Source organism: Mirounga angustirostris, unplaced genomic scaffold, assembly GCF_029215605.1.
Source record: "Mirounga angustirostris isolate CCGP_5_RB_7025 unplaced genomic scaffold, mMirAng1.0.hap1 SCAF_7, whole genome shotgun sequence".
Classification (NCBI taxonomy): domain Eukaryota; kingdom Metazoa; phylum Chordata; class Mammalia; order Carnivora; family Phocidae; genus Mirounga; species Mirounga angustirostris.
The window spans coordinates 90,653,574-90,673,220 of NW_026991715.1; the positions used below are offsets into that span (position 1 = coordinate 90,653,574).

Here is a 19,647-nt window from a genome sequence, read left to right on the forward strand (position 1 = left end):
ATCCACCCTGGGGAAAAAAAGTCTTTCTGTTGATGGGGAACTGAGGTTTGGAAGGATAGCGTTGGCTTTCTTTTTTAATTAAACTGGGATACAAATATATCTACCAGGCGGTAGGTAAGGGGGAAATAGGCCCTAAAAACCTCAGAATCACTAACTGTGAAGGAAACTTAAATCGTAATCATTCCTATTTGAAAAGAGAGCCCCCGCGCGCGCGCGCTGCATGCCGGGATTTGTAGTCCCCTCCCGGATGGCCTGCATTGCGGCTGTGCAGGGAGCAGCTGCTCTTCCAGGCGCATGCGTGCGGCGGCGGCGGCAGGACTGACGGCGCTAAAAAGGCGGTGGCAACGCGAGTGGCTGGGAGCTCGCCATGGCGGTGGCTGCCGCGGCCATGGGGCCCTCGGCGCTGGGCCAGAGCGGTCCTGGTTCAATGGCTCCCTGGTGCTCAGTGACCAGCGGCCCCACACGCTACGTGCTGGGAATGCAGGAGCTGTTCCGCGGCCACAGCAAGACGCGCGAGTTCCCTGCACACAGCGCCAAGGTGCACTCGGTGGCCTGGAGCTGCGACGGGCGTCGCCTGGCTTCAGGGTCTTTCGACAAGACGGCCAGCGTATTCCTGCTGGAGAAGGACCGGTTGGTAAGCTGGCGGGACCGGCCCAGGCCAGAGAGAGGGGCTGTGGTAAAGCGAGGTGTGGTATTGAGGGATAGAATGGGGGTGGAAAGCGGGTGGAGGCAAGGAAAAGAGAGGGGTGTGGGGATAAGGGGGTTGTGCTAGAGGAGTGTGGGAGTGACAAGGCTGGTAGTTAGGGATCTGGAGGGGGTGTGGTGGAGAGGAAGATGGTGGTGATAAGAGGGAGGTGGGGGTGCGAGGGAGTGTAGCAGTACGGTGTAAAGATGAGCGGGGAGTGGAGGCGGGGAGAGGATGAAGACTGGTGGTGAGGAGGGTAGATGGGACTGGAGTGAGGTGAGGGTGTATGAGAGTGGTAGGAAGGAGTTATGTGGTGGTGAGGAATGGCTAGGGGCTGTGGTGGTGGTGGGGTCCCTATGGTGGTAAGGAGGGCCTCTTTGAAAATAATAGGGCTTCCTGTGGGAGTGAGCAAGAAGATTGGGAACCTTGGTGGTAGAGTTAAGTGTGGAGAACCAGAAATAAGGAGGAAGGCCAGGGAAAGCGAAAGAGTAAGGGCATTGGTGTGGGAATCCAAACCTCAGAACAATTCAGAGTGATTGGAGAGGAAGGGAGGAGGGTATTGGGAAGAGTTTTGGGGAAGGGGTGTGGAAGGACTGGTTTCTTTTAAATTGTCTGGATCTTTGTTGGCCACAAGGTACCTTGGTTTGAATAAGGTTAAGAAGTTGCATGTGGAGGCAGGTACTTATGTGTGAAGTGACATTTGGATTCTGTTCTTGCAGGTAAAAGAAAACAATTATCGGGGACATGGGGATAGTGTGGACCAGCTTTGTTGGCATCCAAGTAATCCTGACCTCTTTGTCACAGCATCTGGAGACAAAACCATTCGCATCTGGGATGTGAGGACTACAAAATGCATTGCCACTGTGAACACTAAAGGTGACTTTTTGGAGAGAGGGCAATAGGAAGATGAGCTATTTATAGTCATTCAATAAGCATTTCCTGAATATCTTCTCTAAGTGTGGCCTTGTGTTAGGTATGGGACATCCTGGGCTGAATAAGACAATCCCCAGCTCTCAGGACCTGTACTAGTTTTAGTGCAGGGAGAGAGACATGTGTGTTAAAAAAAAACCAACATAATATGATATGGTTCATCTTATACTGGAGAGGTCTACAAGATGGATACCTGTAATGGAAATGCTTAAGTCTGTCTGTTAGGGCAGGTAAGACCTCACAGAATTTTAGCAAAATAGTTAATAGGGATTTAGTGGTCATGGTACAGTGGGTGGATGAGGGGTGAGGGGAAGCTCTAGGAGGGAGCTGCATGTGCAGGTGTATGGAGAATTTGGGAAATTGCTGATAGGCTGGAATGGCTGATCTTGGGAATGAATGGTCTTGGTGGTCTGGGAGAAAATGACCTGGAAGTTGTGCAGTACATTTATAGAATCTATTCTTCACCAGGTATTGTCCTATAAACCTTGAGGCCATTTATTATATTTTATTGACTAACATGTCATTGATTATAAGATGTACCAATATTTTATATGTTGTTAGGAAAGAAAAGAAAGTTTCTAGATAACCATGATAAACCAAAAATTTTGAGATGCATCCTGATGCATTTTAAGATACATTGTAGAGAATAAAGTGTGAAAATATATGCAGCATAGAATTGATAAAGTTGATGAAATTTTTAATTGATGTGTTCACTGTGGCCCACTGGACTTTGTTGACAAGACTTGTTCCTGGAGGTGGAATGCTGTAGTGCTTTCTCCAAGTAGACAGCCGAGTGATGTGTGAGTGATTTAGGTGGTACATGAATGAACATTAAAAACCAGCTGTGTATATATTTTAATGCCTACCAGAAAAAAAGAACTAGCCCATAGAATTTATTGCTAAATGGAAGCTAAACTTATTTAACTAAAATTGTTTTGAGTCAATTTTAGGAAAAATTTTGAATAAAGAAATATAGCCGTTAACATGGATAGGACAAAAATTGTGAGAGTGGCATGTGAATGACTGGAGTTTGGGAAGTACTGGTGTAAGACTAAGAGGCTTTGGAGTCATCTGGTTTAGATCTTGGCTCTATTACTTCATGGCTTTGACACTTTGGCTCATCTCTCATATCTTCCATACCTTCATATGTAAAATGGGGATAATAAAGTGTTCCTTAGAGAATTATTGTGAGGACCCATGGGGGAAATTTGTAGATGAAAGTGCTGGACTCATAATTGGTGAGTAAGTAGTCATTCCCTTCTATCGACTAGGACGTTAGTGAATGAGGTTTGGAGATAGCTCTGGTCTTTGTAGAATTAAAAAAAAAAATAAACTTCTGCAAGATTATGGGCAAACAGTATCTTGCTGATTATATCTGGGTTTCCAGGGGAGAACATTAATATCTGCTGGAGTCCTGATGGGCAGACCATTGCTGTAGGCAACAAGGATGATGTGGTAACCTTTATTGATGCCAAGACACACCGTTCCAAAGCAGAGGAGCAGTTCAAGTTTGAAGTCAATGAAATCTCCTGGAATAATGACAACAACATGTTCTTCCTGACAAATGGCAATGGTTGTATCAACATCCTCAGGTGAGGGGGTTCTAGCTTAGAGACTGTCATATCTTTGCTCTGGGTGCTGTGGTGGATACAGAGATGAATTAGATGCAAGTCTGTCCTGAAGGAGCTTAAAGGACAAATGGTAATAAAGAATCCTAACCTCTGTTGAGCACCTTTGAACCAGGCACCTTATATTTACTGAGTCCTCACAGAAATTCTGTGGGATTGTTATTTGAGTCTTATTTGACAGATGAGGATCTGGGATTCAGAGAGTTTAAATCACTAGTCAGCTGGTGAGCACTAGAACTAGATGCACCTTGAATTATGGCAAATTTGTACCCGTAAAGTCTGTGCTTAAATACCACTTTCCCTCCAGGGAAGCCATCTTCATTACTTTCCTACCTCCCTAGGTTAGAAGCTTGTTTTATGTACTTCCTGTTGGAAGCATTTCTCATTCTATATTATAATTACATGTTTGTTTGTTTTTTTAAAGATTTTACTTATTTATTTGACAGAGAGAGTACAAGCAGGGGGAACAGCAGAGGGAGAGGGAGAAGCAGGCTCCCCACTGAGCAGGGACCCCGATGTGGGGCTTGATCCCAGGACCTGGGATCATGACCTGAGACAAAGGCAGACGCTTAACCGACTGAGCCACCCAGGTGCCCCTATAATAAATGTTTACTATCTATATCTTCCATTAGACTATAAATTCCATGAAGGTAGGGACCATGTGTAACTTGTTTACTGTTGAATTCCTAGTGCCTACCTTAATACTTGCTACACAGAGTTAGGATCTCCGTAAATATTTATTCTGTAAATGAATGAAATGTTGGAATTGAAATTCAGGTGTGTCCACTCTATTCTTTCTGCTATTCTGGGTGGGCAGTGCAAGGCAGTGTGAAATAGGTTCTTTTAGAGAGGCTCAGAGTTTGGAATCCCAGGGAAGGAAACATTGACTGTGGGAGTTGGGGATTGAAGGATGCAGCTTTGGAGCTTGACCTTGAAAGCTGAGTAGAATTTTAAGAATCAGCAAAAGGGAACCATACAATGGACAAAATAGGTGTCAATGAGCATGGCCTATATGGAGAGTAGTTGGTAGGTCAGAGTTGCTGGGAATGGTGGCAGATAAGGTATCTGAAGAGAGGGAAGATAAAGTTGAAATATAATCTGGGACCAGATTATATAAAAAGCTGGAAATCTGTGCTTCGCAGCTTGAATTTTATTCAAGTTGGGGTTCTATAGCTTTTTTTTTTTTTTTTAAGATTTTATTTGCGAGAGAGAGAATGAGAGACAGAGAGCATGAGAGGGAGGAGGGTCAGAGGGAGAAGCAGACTCCCTGCTGAGCAGGGAGCCTGATGTGGGACTCGATCCCGGGACTCCAGGATCATGACCTGAGCCGAAGGCAGTTGCTTAACCAACTGAGCCACCCAGGCGCCCGCTTTTTTTTTTTTTTAAAGACTTTTTATTAGAAAATAAAACACAGGGGCGTCTGGGTGGCTCAGGCGTTAAGCGTCTGCCTTTGGCTCAGGTCATGATCCCAGGGTCCTGGGATCGAGCCCCGCATCGGGCTCCTTGCTTGGCGGGAGGCCTGCTTCTCCCTCTCCCACTCCTCCTGCTTGTGTTCCCTCTCTCACTGTGTCTCTCTCTGTCAAATAAAATCTTAAAATAAATAAATAAATAAATAAAATAAATAAATAAAACACATACACAGAAAACTGCTTAAAACAACATATAGCTTGATGAACTATTATCTGTGTAACCCCACCCAGGTCAAGAAATAGTAATTTGCTGGCCATCCCAGAAGTCCATCCATGTACTTTTTGTCCTAGTCCTAAATCCCTCTCCTCAAAATGAAACACTATCTTGATTTTTATAGTATTTCTTTATAGTTTTAGCTACCAAGTATGCATTTCTAGATACTCTAATTTTGTGTACTTAAAAAAACTTGGTATCTTTTAAGTGTGTTAAACTACCAGGTTGCTCTTCATCCTTCTTTTACTTATAATATAGCTGTTGGAAAACTAGACTGTTAACCTGCAGAGATTCTCCTAGTCTGGATTTTGCTGATTTTGTATGCTTATTTATTTGTTGGAATATAAGATACTTCCTCTCATTTACTGTTTGGTTACTTAAGAATATAGTTCGCTTAGAAAAGGAAGGATATATGCTTCTTTCCCTTTTTCATTAGATAATGAATTAGTTCTCTGTCGCCTCCAAAGATGATCAGCTAGGTTTTATTTTTAAGACTTAATATAAACTCATGTGTTTAAGCATGGTAGATATATTTCAGTCTATTGGAGTAATTATCCTTATGGAATCTCAAATTATCCCATCTTTAGCTAATGGGAGCCTCTTCAAGTTGTTCCTGAGTCATTTTTTTTGACATAATCCTAGTAGTCTTCAGTTTGTTGCTCTCTGGTATGACAGATATCCCAAGTTCATCTTGTATGTTTCCTGCCTCAGACCTTTAATCAGAAGCTTCTCTAAGAATCCCTGGGTTCTTTTTCTGAGAAATGATATTGGAGCTACGGATGTCCATATTGCTTGTTTGGTCATTATTTCTAGACCTTTCCAGTGGACAGAGGAAGGATGTATATGTGTATATTTTTAAAGATAAAATATGTGAATTGTGAATTTATATTGATAACTTCCAATTAAAATTCAGGACTAGTGGAATTTTCTAAACATCTTCTATATTATAAATAACTCTTTCCTTCAAAACTGAGTATTTGAGTATTCTGGTTCTCAAAGACACAAGGGATTATAGAATTAGAATATCCCACAGTTACTTAATACCTTTTTCCATGTTACCCATGGAGATATCTCAGAATAACAGTATTACCACTGCCACCACTAATGAGATTACTTAAAATAGTAAAATTTGCTTTTTGCATTGCTTTCCTCATTTTTCTTCCATTAAAAAAATTAATACTATATATTATCAGAGTGTAGAGCTGCTATGTACTATGCCTTTCTTTTACATCTACAATTTCTACCAGAAGCTGTGTATGTAATGCCCATCACCAGTCCCATGCTGATAAATCTCTAGTCATTTTGATTGTCAAAGTTCATTCTTTAGATTCCTCAGGAAGGGTTCATGGAACAGTATTCTCTAAGTTCATACTTATTATAACTTACATACTAATAAAACTTACAGATATTTAATTGTGCTTAGTATTTGAGCTCTTTATAATTGATAGTCAATTTTTCTAGATATAAAAATCCTTGATTCCTATTTTCTTGCTTGTATATCTTTTTTTTTTTTTTTTAAAGATTTTATTTATTTATTTGAGACAGAGAGAATGAGAGACAGAGAGCATGAGAGGGAGGAGGGTCAGAGGGAGAAGCAGACTCCCTGCCGAGCAGGGAGCCCGATGCGGGACTCGATCCCGGGACTCCAGGATCATGACCTGAGCCGAAGGCAGTCGCTTAACCAACTGAGCCACCCAGGCGCCCCCTTTCTTGCTTGTATATCTTAAATATATTACCCCATTTTCTTTTGGCATAAAGTCTTACTGTCAGAAAGGTCTGATGATCATCTAATTTTGTTTTTGTTTTTTTTTTTTGTAAGTTCAGGAAAGTTTGTTTGTATTACAGTCTGATGTTTATTCTGTTGTCTTTGATTTTCTTCTTCAGTGTGTCCTGTTGTCGTCTTAGTACCATAGTACTCTTCCCGTAGTTTAATTGCTTTCTGTCTTGTTTCTCAGCTACCCAGAGCTGAAGCCTGTGCAGTCCATCAATGCCCATCCTTCCAACTGCATCTGTATCAAGTTTGACCCCATGGGGAAGTACTTTGCCACAGGAAGTGCAGATGCTTTGGTCAGCCTCTGGGATGTGGATGAGTTGGTTTGTGTTCGGTGCTTTTCCAGGTAAGCAGCTCTGCCAGCACTTTCCTTGTTGGATATATTAATTTAATTTTATTTTGGGTGAAATTGTGCCCTACTCTTACTGGGTTATTCTAACGTGTCCTCTGTCCACTCTGTTATAGGCTGGATTGGCCTGTGAGGACCCTCAGTTTTAGCCACGATGGGAAAATGCTGGCATCAGCCTCGGAAGATCATTTTATTGACATTGCTGAAGTAGAGACAGGTAACGGAAACCCTCACTACCGTAATGAGTCTTCTGTCTGTCACCTGTGGCCATCAGGACTTTTCCTGTCACATGTTTTCATCTTCACATTACTACTTCACCTTCATTAGCATAAATGAATTTTCTTCTTAAGACAGCTTTATTATGACCATTACAGTCAGGTCATGAGGGAGCAAAGAGTTCAGAAAGGGGCAGGTCTGAAAGAAAGTGATTTAGGAAAATATTTTGCATCATTATTAACTTTTAGTTCTTCTATCATGATGAAATTTTTAAAATATGGAAAATAGGAGAAAGAAAAAAGTGTTACCTGTGGTCCCACCTCTAAATACAATCTCTTAGTGTTGTGGTATACTTTTTTTTCTATATTTTGCCTGTATGTGAACTTAAAAAATGCATATTTTTTTATAATCTTAGGAATTATCAAAATACATGTGATTTGCTTTAAAAACAACCAATAGAGAGCACCTGGGTGGCTCAGTCATTAAGCGTCTGCCTTCGGCTCAGGTCATGATCCCAGGGTCCTGGGGTCGAGCCCTGGATCAGGCTCCCTGCTTTGCGGGAAGCCTGCTTCTCCCTCTCCCGTTCCCCCTGCTTGTGTTTCCTCTCTCGCTGTGTCTCTCTCTGTCAAATAAATAAATAAAATCTTAAAAAAAATAAAAATAAAAATAAAAACAACCAATAGAATTTGAAAATAGAAAAGTGGGAGGAGAGTATTCATTTTACGAAAGAATTTCCTCAGCTTTACTTATTTATTTTTAATGAATAATTTTTTTATTATCAAAGTATAGTTGACATATAATGTATATTAGTTTCATGTATGACAGTGATTTGACAGATATGCATTAGTCATTGATCACAATAAATGTAGTCCCCATTTGTCACCATACAACATTATTACAATATTATTGACTATATTCCCGTTGCTGTACTTTATATCTTCATGACGTATTTTATAATTGGAAGTTTGTACCTCTTAATCACTTCACCTATTTCACCCATCACCCCAACCTTCTCCTCTCTGGCGCCCAGCAGTTTTCTTTATTTATGAATCTGTTTCTGTTGTTTATTTATTTACTTGTTTCATTTTTTAGATTTCATGTAGAAGTGAAGTCATATGGTATTTGTCTTTTCTGATTTATTTCACTTAGCTTAATACCCCTTAGGTCCACCCATGTTCTCACAAATGGCAAGATCTCAATTCTTTTTTTATGACTGATTAATATTCCATTGTGTATATATATATATCATATCTTCTTTATCCATTCATCTATCCATGGACACTTCGGTTGCTTTCATATCTTGGCTATTGTAAATAATGGTGCAGTAAACATAGCGGTGCACGTATCTTTTTGAACTAGTGTTTTTGTTTTCTTTGGGTAATTACCCAATAGTGGAATTACTGGATCATATAGTATTTCTATTTCTAATTTCTTTAGAAAGCTCCATACTGTTTTCTACAGTGGCTACACCAATTTACATTCCCACCAACAGTGTATGAGGATTCCTTCTTTTTTTTTTTTAAGATTTTATTTATTTATTTGAGAGAGAGAGACTGAGCGAGAGAGAGCATGAGAGGGGGGAGGGTCGGGAGGGTCAGAGGGAGAAGCAGACTCCCTGCCGAGCAGGGAGCCCGATGCGGGACTCGATCCCGGGACTCCAGGATCATGACCTGAGCCGAAGGCAGTCGCTTAACCAACTGAGCCACCCAGGCGCCCCGAGGATTCCTTCTTCTTAACATCCTCACCAACATTTGTTTTTTGTTCTTTTTGATACTAGCTATTCTGATGGGTGTGAGGTGATATCTCATTGTATGTCCATTTCCCTGATGATCAGTGATGTGAACACCTTTTCATTTTGTTGGTCATCTATGTCTTCTTTGGAAAAATGCCAATTCAGGTTTTCTGTCCCCACCCCTTTTTTTTTTTTTTAAAGATTCATTCACCCATTTGAGAGAGAGCGCACGAGCAAGTGTGGGGGAAGGGGCAGAGGGAAAGAATCTCAAGCAGACTCCCTGCTGAGTGTGGAACCTTCCGTGGGGCTCAGTCTCGGGACCCTGAGATCATGACCTGAGCCGAAATCTAGGAGTTGGATGCTCAACTGACTAAGCCATCCAGGCACCCCATTCTTTAATCAGCTTACTTTTTTTTTTCCTTGGTGTTGAGCGTATAAGTGTCTTATATATTTTGGATATTAACCCCTTATTGGATTTATTATTTGGAGGTATCTTCTCCCATTCAGTAGGTTGCCTTTTTGTTTTGTTGATGGTTTCCTTTGCTATGCAAAAGCTTTTTATTTTGGTGTAGTCCCAGTAGTTTATTTTTGCTTTTGTTTCTCTTTGCTTGAGGAGACATATCCATAAATATGTTGCTAAGGCTGATGTCCAAGAGATTGCTGCCTATGTTTTCTTTTGGGAGTTTTATGGTTTCATATCTCACACTTAGGTCTTCAATCCATTTTGGGTTTATTTTTGTGTCTGGTGTAAGAAAGTCATCCAATTTCATTTTTTTTGCATGTAGCTGTCCTGTTTTCCCAGCACCATTTGTTGAAGAGACTGTCTTTTTTCCATTGCATATTCTTGCCTCCTTTGTTGTAGTTTAATTGATCATATAAGTGTGGGTTTATTTTTGGGCTCTCTATCCTGTTCCATTGATCTCTCATTTGTCTATTTTTGTGCCAGTGCCATACTGTTTTGATTAACTATAGCTTTGTAATATATCTTGAAATCTGGGATTGTGATACCTTCAGCTTTGTTCTTCTTTCTTAAGATTGCTTTGGCTATTCAGAGTCTTTTGTGGTTTCATACAAATGTTAGGATATTTGTTTAGTTCTGTGAAAAATGTTGTTGGTATTTTGATAGGGATTGCATTGAATCTGAGAATTGCTTAGGGTGGTGTGGACATTTTAACAATATTAATTCTTCCAGTCCCTGAGCATGGTATATTTTTCTATTTGTGTCATCTCCAATTTCTTTCTTCAATTACTGATAGTTTTTAGAGTATAGGTCTTTTCCCTCCATGGTTAAATGTATTCCCAGGTATTTTATTCTTTTAGGTGCAGTTGTAAATGGGATCGTTTTCTTAATTTTTTCTTTCTACTACATCATCACTAGTGTATAGAAATGCAACAGATTTCTGTATAATAATTTTGTTTCCTGCAACTTTACTGAATTCATTTATTCTAATAGTTTTTTGTGGAGTCTTTACAGTTTTCTGTATATAGTATCATGTCATCTGCAAATACTGACAGTTTTACTTCTTTCTTACCAATTTGGGTGCCTTTTTTTTTTTTTCCTTTTTCTTTTTCTTTTTCTTTTTCTTGTCTGATTGCTGTGGCCAGGACTTTCAGGACTGTGTTGAATAAAAATGGTAGAGTGGATATCCTTGTCTTGTTCCTGATCTTAGGGGAAAAGCTTTTAGTTTTTCAGCATTAAGTATGATGTTATCTATGGGTTTTTCATATATGGTCTTTATTATGTTGAAGTATGTTTCTTCTAAATCCATTTTGTTGAGTTTTTATCAAGAATGGATGTTTATTTTGTCAAATGCTTTTAGTGTGTCTATTGAGATGATCATATGATTTTTATCCTTTTATTGATATGATGTATCACATTGATTTATTTGGAAATATTGAACCATACTTGCATCTCTGGAATAAATCCCACTTGATCATGGTGTATGATCTTTCTAATGTATTGTTGAATTTGGTTTGCTAATATAGTTTGTTGAGGAGTCTTGCATCTATGTTCATCAGGGATATTGGCCTGCAGTTTTTTGTTTTTTGTTTTTGGATTTTTTTTTTCTTTTTTTTTTTTTGGTAGTGTCTTTGCCTGGTTTTTGGTATCAGGGTAAGGCTGGCCTCATAGAATGAATTTGGAAGTTTTTCTTCCTTGCCTATTTTTTGGAATAGTTTGAGAAGAATAGGTATTAACTCTTCTTTAAATGTTTGATAGAATGCACCTGTGAATCCATCAGGTCCTGGACTTTTGTTTATTGGGAGTTTTTTGATTATCAGTTCAATTTCATTACTAGTAATTGGTCTGTTCAAATTTTCTCTTCTTGATTCAGTTTTGGCAAATTTATCCATTTTTTTAGGTTGTCCAATTTGTTGGCATATAATTTTTCATAGTATTCTCATAAAACCCTTTATATTTTTGTGTCAGTTACTATTTCTTCTTTTTCATTTCTGAATTCATTTATTTGAGTTCTCTCTTCTTGATGAGTCTGGTAAAGGTTTATCAAATTTGTTTATGTTTTTGAAGAACCAGCTCTTGGTTTCATGGATCTTTTCTGATGTTTTTTAGTATCTATTTCATTTATTTCTGCTCTTATCTTTTTTATTTCCTTCCTTCTACTAACTTCGGGCTTTGTTCATTTTGTAGCTCCTTTAGATATAAGGTTAATTTGTTTATTTGGGATTTTTGTTTCTTGAGGTAGGCCTGTATTGCTATAAACTTTCCTGTTAGAACTGCTTTTGCTGCATCCCAAAGATTTTGGATTGTTGTGTTTCCATTTTCATTTGTCTCCATGTATTTTTTAATTTCCTCTTTGATTTATTCATTGACGCATTGGTTGTTTAGTGGCATGTTGTTTAACTTCTGTATGTTTGTGTTTTTTCCAGTTTTTTTCTTTTTCTTGTAATTGATTTCTAGTTTCATATCGTTGTGGGTCAGAAAAGATGCTTGATAAAATTTCAGTCTTCTTAAATTCATTGTAACTTGTTTTTTGGCCTACCATATATGATCCATCCTGGAGAATATTCCATGTGCACTTGAAAATAATGTGTATTTTGTTGTTTTTGGATGGAATGTTCTGTGTATCTCTGTAAAGTCCATCTGGTCTAATGTGTCATTCAAAGCTACTGTTTTTTTGTTGATTTTCTGTCTGGATGATCTATCCATTGATGTAAGTGTGGTGTTAAAGTCCCCTGCTATTGTTGTATTACTGTCAATTTCTCCTTTTATGTTTGTTAATATTTACTTTATGTATTTAGGTGCTCCTATCTCCTATGTTAGGTACACAGATACTTAAAATTGTTACATCCTCTTGTTGGATTGATTCGTTTATCATTATTTAATGCTTTTCTTTGTCTCTTGCTACAGTCTTTGTTGCTAAGTGTATTTTGTGTGATAATTTTTTTTCCCCCCGGTGGGCAGCAAAGCAAAGTTTATTGAGTGATAGCAAAGTGATAGTACAAAGTTCCTGAGGAGAGAGGGGACCCGAGAGGGTTGCCTTTGTCTGATAAAAATATTGCTACCCCAGCTTTTTTTTTTCATTTCCATCTGCATGGAATATCTTTTACCCCCCCTCATTTTCAGTCTGTATGTGTCTTCAGGTTTGAAGTGAGTCTTGTAGGCAGCATATAGTTGGGTCTTGTTTTTTCAGCCATTCAGTCACCCTGTGTCTCTTGATTGGACCGTTTAGTCAATTTACATTTAAGTAATTATTCATAGGTATGTATTTATTGCCATTTTGTTCATTGTTTTCTGTTGTTTTTGTAGTTCTTCTTTGTTCCTTTCTTCTCTTCCTCTCTTCCCTTGTGGTTTGATGGCTTTTTTTTTTTTATGTTATGTTAATCACCATACATTACATCATTAGTTTTTGATGTAGTGTTCCATGATTCATTGTTTGCATATAACACTCAGTGCTCCATGCAGTTCGTGCCCTCTTTAATACCCATCACCAGGCTAACCCATTCCCCACCCCCTTCCCCTCCAGAACCCTCAGTTTGTTTCTCAGAGTCCATAGTCTCTCATGGTTCGTCTCCCCCTCTGATTTCCCCCCCCTTTATTCTTCCCTTCCTGCTATCTTCCTCTTTTTTTTTTTTTTTTTAACATATAATGTATTATTTGTTTCAGAGGTACAGGTCTGTATTTCATCAGTCTTACACAACTCACAGCGCTCACCATAGCGCATACCCTCCCCAATGTCTATTACCCAGCCACCCTTGATGGCTTTTTTTAATGTTGTGTTTGGATTACTTTCTCTTTGTTTTTTGTATCTGTTATAGGTTTTTGATTTGTGGTTACCATGGGGTTCATAAATAACATCCTATGTGTGTAACAGTCTATATTGTTAGTTGCTTAAGCTTGAACACATTCTAAAAAGCACCGAATTTTTACTACCCTTCTACATTTTATGTCTATGTCATATATCTTTTTATTTTGTGTATCCCTTGAGTAATTTTTGTAGATGTAATTGATTTTACTGCTTTTGTGTTTTAACCTTCGTAATGGCTTTATAAGTGATTAGTCCGCTACCTTTAATCATATGTTTGCTTTTGCCAGTGAAATTTTTTCCTTTCATAATTTTCTTCTAATTCTGGCCTCTTCTTTTCACTTAAAGAATTCCCTTAAATACTTCTTGTAAGGCTGGTTTGGTGGTGATGAACTCCCTTTTGTTTGGGAAACTCTTTATCTCCTTCAATTCTGAATGATAGCCTTGCCAGGTAGAGTATTCTTGGTTGTAGGTTTTTTTCTTCCAGCCCTTGGAATATATCATGCCACTCCCTTGTGGCCTGCAAAATTTTTGCTGAGATCAGCCTATAGCCTTATGTGTTTTCCCTTGTATGTGACTACTTTTCTCTTGCTGCTTTTAAGATTCTCTCTTTATCTTTAATTTTTGCCATTTTAATGATTATGTGTCTTGGTGTGAACCTTTTTGGGTTCATCTTGTTTGGAGCTTTCTTTGTTTCCTGGATCTGGATGTGTGTTTCCTGCCTCAGATTCAGGAATTTTTCAGCTATTATCTCTTCAAATAAATTTTCTGCCCCCTTCCTCTCTCTTCTCCTTCTTGGACTCCTATAATGCAAATGCTATCATGCTTGATGATTTTGCAGAGGTTTCTTTACCTAGTCTCATGTTTATTATTCTTTTGTCTTTTTGCTGTTCATCTTAGTTGCTTTCTATTACCCTGTCTTCAAGATCTCCGATCCGTTCTTCTGCATCTCGTAGTCTGCTGTTGATTTCCTCTAGTGTATTTTTCATTTCAGTTACTGTATTCAGCTCTGACTGGCTCTTTTTTACATTTTCTGTCTCTGTTGAAATTCTCACAGAGTTCATCCACTGTTTTCTCAAGTCCAGCTGAGTATCTTTAGGACCGTTACTTTGAACTCTTTATCAGGCATATCACGTATCTTCATTTTGTTTAGTCCTGTCTCTGTGATTTTGTCTTTTTTCATTTGGGACATATCCCTTAGTCTCCTCATTTTGTCTAACTGTCCGTGTTTGTTTCTATGTGTTAGCTATGTCAGCTACATCTCCTGGCCTTGAAAGTAGTGACTTTTACGTAGAAGAGGTCCTGTGGTGCCCTGTATGCTATCTGCCCTGGTCACCGGAACCAGGCACACTAGGGCTGTCCCCTGTGTGGGCTGTGTGCACCCTCCTGCTGTGGTTGAGCTGTGATTGCTGTGGGCATGCTGATGGGTGGGGCTGGCTCTCAGCCCACCTGGCTGCAGTGACCCTCTTTGCCTGCTGCAGGTGCACTGGGCAGGGTTTGCTTCCCATGCTGTTGAGAGGCCCGGCTGCAGCTGCCATGGACTCAATGGTGGGTGGGGCTGGCACTCAGTCTAGCTGTGTGGAATTAGCCTGTGCGACAGCTGCAGGTACACAGAAGGGCAGGGCTTGTTCTTTGTGCAGCCAGCTGAGAGGCCCAGCTGCAGGAACTGTGGGCAAGCCGGTGTGTAGGGTTATCTCCCTGTCCCCCAGGGCAGGAGTCACTTTGGAGGGATGCTGGTCCCATGTGGGGCTGCCTGCTGGATATGGCAGAGGAGGAGCTGCTTTGGAGGGGTCCCTGTGGAGGCCAGTGGGTTGGGTAGGGTGGGTGGTAGGGTAATGCTGGGGCAGGGCATGTGTTGTTAACAAGGTAGATGGAGCGTGTTAGAATTGGCTTCTGCAAGCATCTAGCTGTCTAGGCTCACGGACAACAAGAAAAATGGCACCCGCCAGCACTTTTTTATTCCTGGAGAAATCTGCAGACGTTTGCCCTTCCTATATCTCCTTCATGTGTACCCTAGGCGCTTTTCAAGCTGCTGCTTCAGTGCTGTCTCCGCCTGAGATACTTAGTAGTGTGCTGGCTCTTTTGCCCTCCAGTTCAACTGGAGTTAAGCTCTGCTGATTTTCAAAGCCAGACATTATGGGCACTTGTCTTCCCAGTGTAGGTCCTTACGGCCAGGATTGCCCTGTGTGGGATCTGATCCCTTCACTCCTCCATGCTTGTGATGGCTCTCCTGTTTGTGGTTATATGCACCAGGGGTTTGGTTCCTGGCCCTGTCTCCACCCCTCCTACCCTTTCAATGTGGGCTTCTCTCTAGGATTAGCTGTGGAAGATCTCTTCTGCCGGTCCTCAGATCATTTTCAGAGTTAATTGCAGTAGATACACTTGTTGCCTCAGTGTGTCTGTGGGAGGGGCTGAGCTCAGGAGCCTCCTGAACTCTGCCGTCTTCTGTCATTTCCTCAGATTTATTTTGTAATGGAGCTTTATTGTTTTGGGGAATACATGATACTTTAGTAAAAGAATTTAAACTATATAGAAGACTTCAAAGAGTAAAGTTAAAAAATTGGAATTCCACAATGTAAAAATGCCACTGTTGATAACAGTGTGGTAAGTGTTGTCCAGCCATTCAGCAGCCATACGCAGCTCCTTTGTGTCACCCTTGTTTGTGTGATGTCTGGGTATTCTCCTGCTCCAGGCTGTGCCTGCCTCACCTCAGGATGTTACAGCTTCTTAACATGGCGATGGCTACTGAGCTCTGCTGCCGCTTTTCATGCAGTCTAGAATTCCATTGAATATGTCCGTATATTCTTAAACTGCCAGTATATACTTATACATGCCTGTAGGTACTTCAGTTGCCCAGCTCTGGTTGTTTCTCGTCTTTGCACCATTATAAGTAATGCTTGTGAGAAATATTCCTTATGGACTTCATTTTAGGTCATCCTTTTGGGTAAACCAGTGAAGTGGGATTGCTGACTGAGTCCAAGGTATTCACATTTTGTGAAGGACCAAACCACTTACAGAAAGGTTATTGCAGTGTTTGTTCTTAACAGTGCATGCATGTGCATGTTTTTCCCGTGTCATCTTTGTGCAAGTTTGTCTGCCTCACCTAATATGTATGAAATATGATTGATTTTATTATTTATTTATTTAATTTTTATTTTTTAAATGATTTTATTTATTTATTAGAGAGAGTGTGAGTGAGAGAGAGCATGAGTGAAGGGTGGGGAGCAGCAGAGGCAGAGGGGGAAGCAGATTTCCTGCTGAGCAAGGAGCCTGACATGGGGTTCAATCCCAGCACCGCAGGATCATGACCTGAGCCAAAGGCAGATGCTTTACCAACTGAGCCACCCAGGCACTTTAGAGAGAGAGTGCACAAGCGTGAGGAGGGGCAGAGGGGTGGGGGAGAGAGAATACTCAGGCAGACTCCCTGCTGAGTGCAGAGCTCACCATGGGGCTTGATCCCAGGATCCTGAGATCATGACCTGAGCTGAAATCAAGAGCCGGCTGCTTAACCGTCGGAGCCACCCCGGTGCCGCTAAACTTTGATATAGTTCACATATGATCTTTCAGGAATATATCAAATATGACTGTATTAATTTTTCTAAGTAGTTCAGACAAATACTTTTAACATTTTTTTTAATTTTCTCTATAACCTAGGCTAAAAATTAAAAGTCAGATGATTATCAAAGGGAAGCACAATTATATTTATAGCATTGTTTTATACATAAAAGGGAAATAGTCTGAATTTTCATTATGAAGGAATAATTAAGTAAGTTGTGATACATCCATATTACAGTGTGCCAAGAGAAAAACATAGCTCTATATGTGCTGAATTGCAAGATTGGCAAGGCATTTTACTGAATGAGCAAAGCAAGTAGCCAATCAGTGCATATGATGTGTTCCTATTTAGGTAAAGAAACTAAAGCTAAATTAATAGAAGGACTTTTGAAAGAATTTGTTTCAGACTTAGAAGATTGGGAGAATATAAAATTTACTTTAAATTATAATTTAAGTATTACTGAAACCAATTAAATAAAATGAAAAATTCAGTTCCTCACTTACCCTAGGCGCATTTAAAGGACTTCAGTAGCCACATGTGGCTGGTGGTTTCTGTATTGGATAGTGCAGATGTAGAATGTTCCAATCACAGAAGTTTTTGTTTCCCAGTGCTGCTCTATACCCTAGTACTGTTGGAATTTTATGCAGTAAGCATGTCTTTGTATGTTAGTTTGTAAAATAAGAGTAATATATGCTCAGTATAGAATATTTGGAAAATGCTGACAAATAGAAAGAAGAAATTAACAGTCACACATAGGTCCATAATTTGGAGGTAGCGAATTCCTAACGTATTAGTATATTTCTTTCCAATCTTTTTTTCATATGTAGATATTTATATTTATAGATATTTTATACATAGACATCTATACATCTGTGTGTGTGTATATACACATACTATACTATGTATAGTTGGAGTCATATTCTTTTTTTTAAAGATTTTATTTATTTATTTGACAGAGAGACAGCAAGAGAGGGAACACAAGTAGGGGGAGTGGGAGAGGGAGAAGCAGGCTTCCCGCGGAGCAGGGAGCCCGATGCAGGGCTCGATCCCAGGACTCTGGGATCATGACCTGAGCTGAAGGCAGACGCTTAACGACTGAGCCACCCAGGTGCCCCTCCTTTATTCTATTGATATGGTATAATACATTGAGTTTCAGATCTTAAACCAACCTTTCCTTCTCTTGATACATCTTAGTCATGGTATATAATTCTTTTTATATAATACTGGGTTTGGTTTGTTAGTATTTTGTTGACGATTTTTGCATCTATATAACAGATACTGGTTTCTTGTTTTATTTTTCTTTTGTCTTAAAGATTTTATTTATTTATTTATTTAATTTATTTTTTAAAAAATATTTTATTTATTTATTTGACAGAGAGAGACACAGCGAGAGAGGGAACACAAGCAGGAGGAGTGGGAGAGGGAGAAGCAGGCTTCCCGCTAGCAGGGAGCCCGATGCGGGGCTCGATCCCAGAACCCTGGGATCATGACCCGAGCCGAAGGCAGATGCTTAATGACTGAGTCACCCAGGCGCCCCTATAGTTGGAGTCATATTAAATAAGATTTTGTATTTTACATATTTTTAATGGTTAAATGTAAAATAAGGAATTTTATTTCTGATAGCATGTATTTTAACAGTCCACTTACTTTCAGCTTTTTAGATACACCATACATATTGCACTGGTGTTTTTAGAACTTCAGCGGCCTGGAGTAGTAATGTCAGTCTCACCCAGATAGCACCTTATTTATCATTCAGAGATGAAACTTTCCAATAAAACTGTCAAGATGTTAAAGTTTATGAAGCCACATGGTTATTTAGGAAACGTTTTAGAAGGCCTTTTCATGTCTACTCTGGTTTTCTTGATCTGTATAAATTTCTTTATCCTAACCAATCCCAAATGACTGACAAATGATGGAGTAGAGGCCTAAAGAGAAGTAAAACGGGGGTAGCAGCCCCTGAAACTATTCTTTATGTTTGTGTAATACAGAAATTTGCTCAAATGTATAGCTAGACTGCCAGATACTAGCATCATGAAGAGTGGTTAACTGTCCCTGAAATAGGATTACTTAACAAAAAGAATCTCTTTCTCTCTCTCTACACACACATTGTGTTCATGTGTGTATAAAAAATATATATTTTAAACAGCTTTATTGAAATATAATTTACTTACCGTATAGTTGACCAGTTTGAAGCATATAATTTAATGTATCCTGCAACTTTAAAATAACACCACATTGTTTATGTTTTATAACATTAATCTTAACCCTAAGCTTGAAAAAAAGTAAAGTGGGACTAAAGGAATAATGGCTTTAGAAAAATCATGTTTAATTTCAAGTAGGAAGAATGACATTTTTTGGGGAAAAAAATCTATTTGCAAAGCATTGTGATTTAGCAGAAAGACCTGTGACTTTGGAAACAGACTCACTTCATGTGCTGACTCTGCTGCTTCCTTGAGGTATGACTTAACTGTTCAGTCACCTGTTCCTTTATAAAAAGGGGTTTAAAATCATTACTTGCCTTGCTGCATTGTCATTATACTTTATTAAACTAAAGTATAATCCATCTGATTCCTAAGGGGTGCTCAATAAATATTAACTGCTGTTACTGTTTTCCTAGGGAGTACAGAATAGGTTTAGGTCATAGGCTCTGCATTCAGATCTTGCTCTGCCACCTACTGGCTTGTGCTTTCCCTATGCCTTGGTGTTCTCTGTAAAATGGGGTAATGATTGTACCTGTCCTGTAGGGTTAATAAGTGGATTAAATGAGGGGCGCCTGGATGGCTCAGTCGGTTAAGCGTCTGCCTTCAGCTCAGGTCATGATCTCAGGGTCCTGGG

The 19,647-nt window shown here is 39.5% G+C and overlaps 1 protein-coding gene across 3 annotated transcripts in view; it reads left to right on the top strand.

Annotated features, from left to right (window-relative positions):
* The first annotated feature begins 306 nt into the window (after positions 1 to 306).
* The window catches only part of THOC3 (THO complex subunit 3), a 100,777-nt gene continuing 81,436 nt past the window's right edge, over positions 307 to 19,647 (top strand). For 2 of the 3 annotated variants that reach the window (XM_045900913.2, XM_045900905.2), the window contains exons 1-5: positions 307 to 634; positions 1,405 to 1,561; positions 3,003 to 3,207; positions 6,882 to 7,043; positions 7,163 to 7,263. In XM_045900913.2, the coding sequence (XP_045756869.1) occupies positions 368 to 634; positions 1,405 to 1,561; positions 3,003 to 3,207; positions 6,882 to 7,043; positions 7,163 to 7,263 (892 nt within the window). In that variant the 5' untranslated portion in view covers positions 307 to 367. Of the gene's footprint in view, positions 635 to 1,404; positions 1,562 to 3,002; positions 3,208 to 6,881; positions 7,044 to 7,162; positions 7,264 to 16,187; positions 16,220 to 19,647 lie in introns of those variants that run through there. The other variant, XM_064596549.1, reaches the window with a different exon arrangement.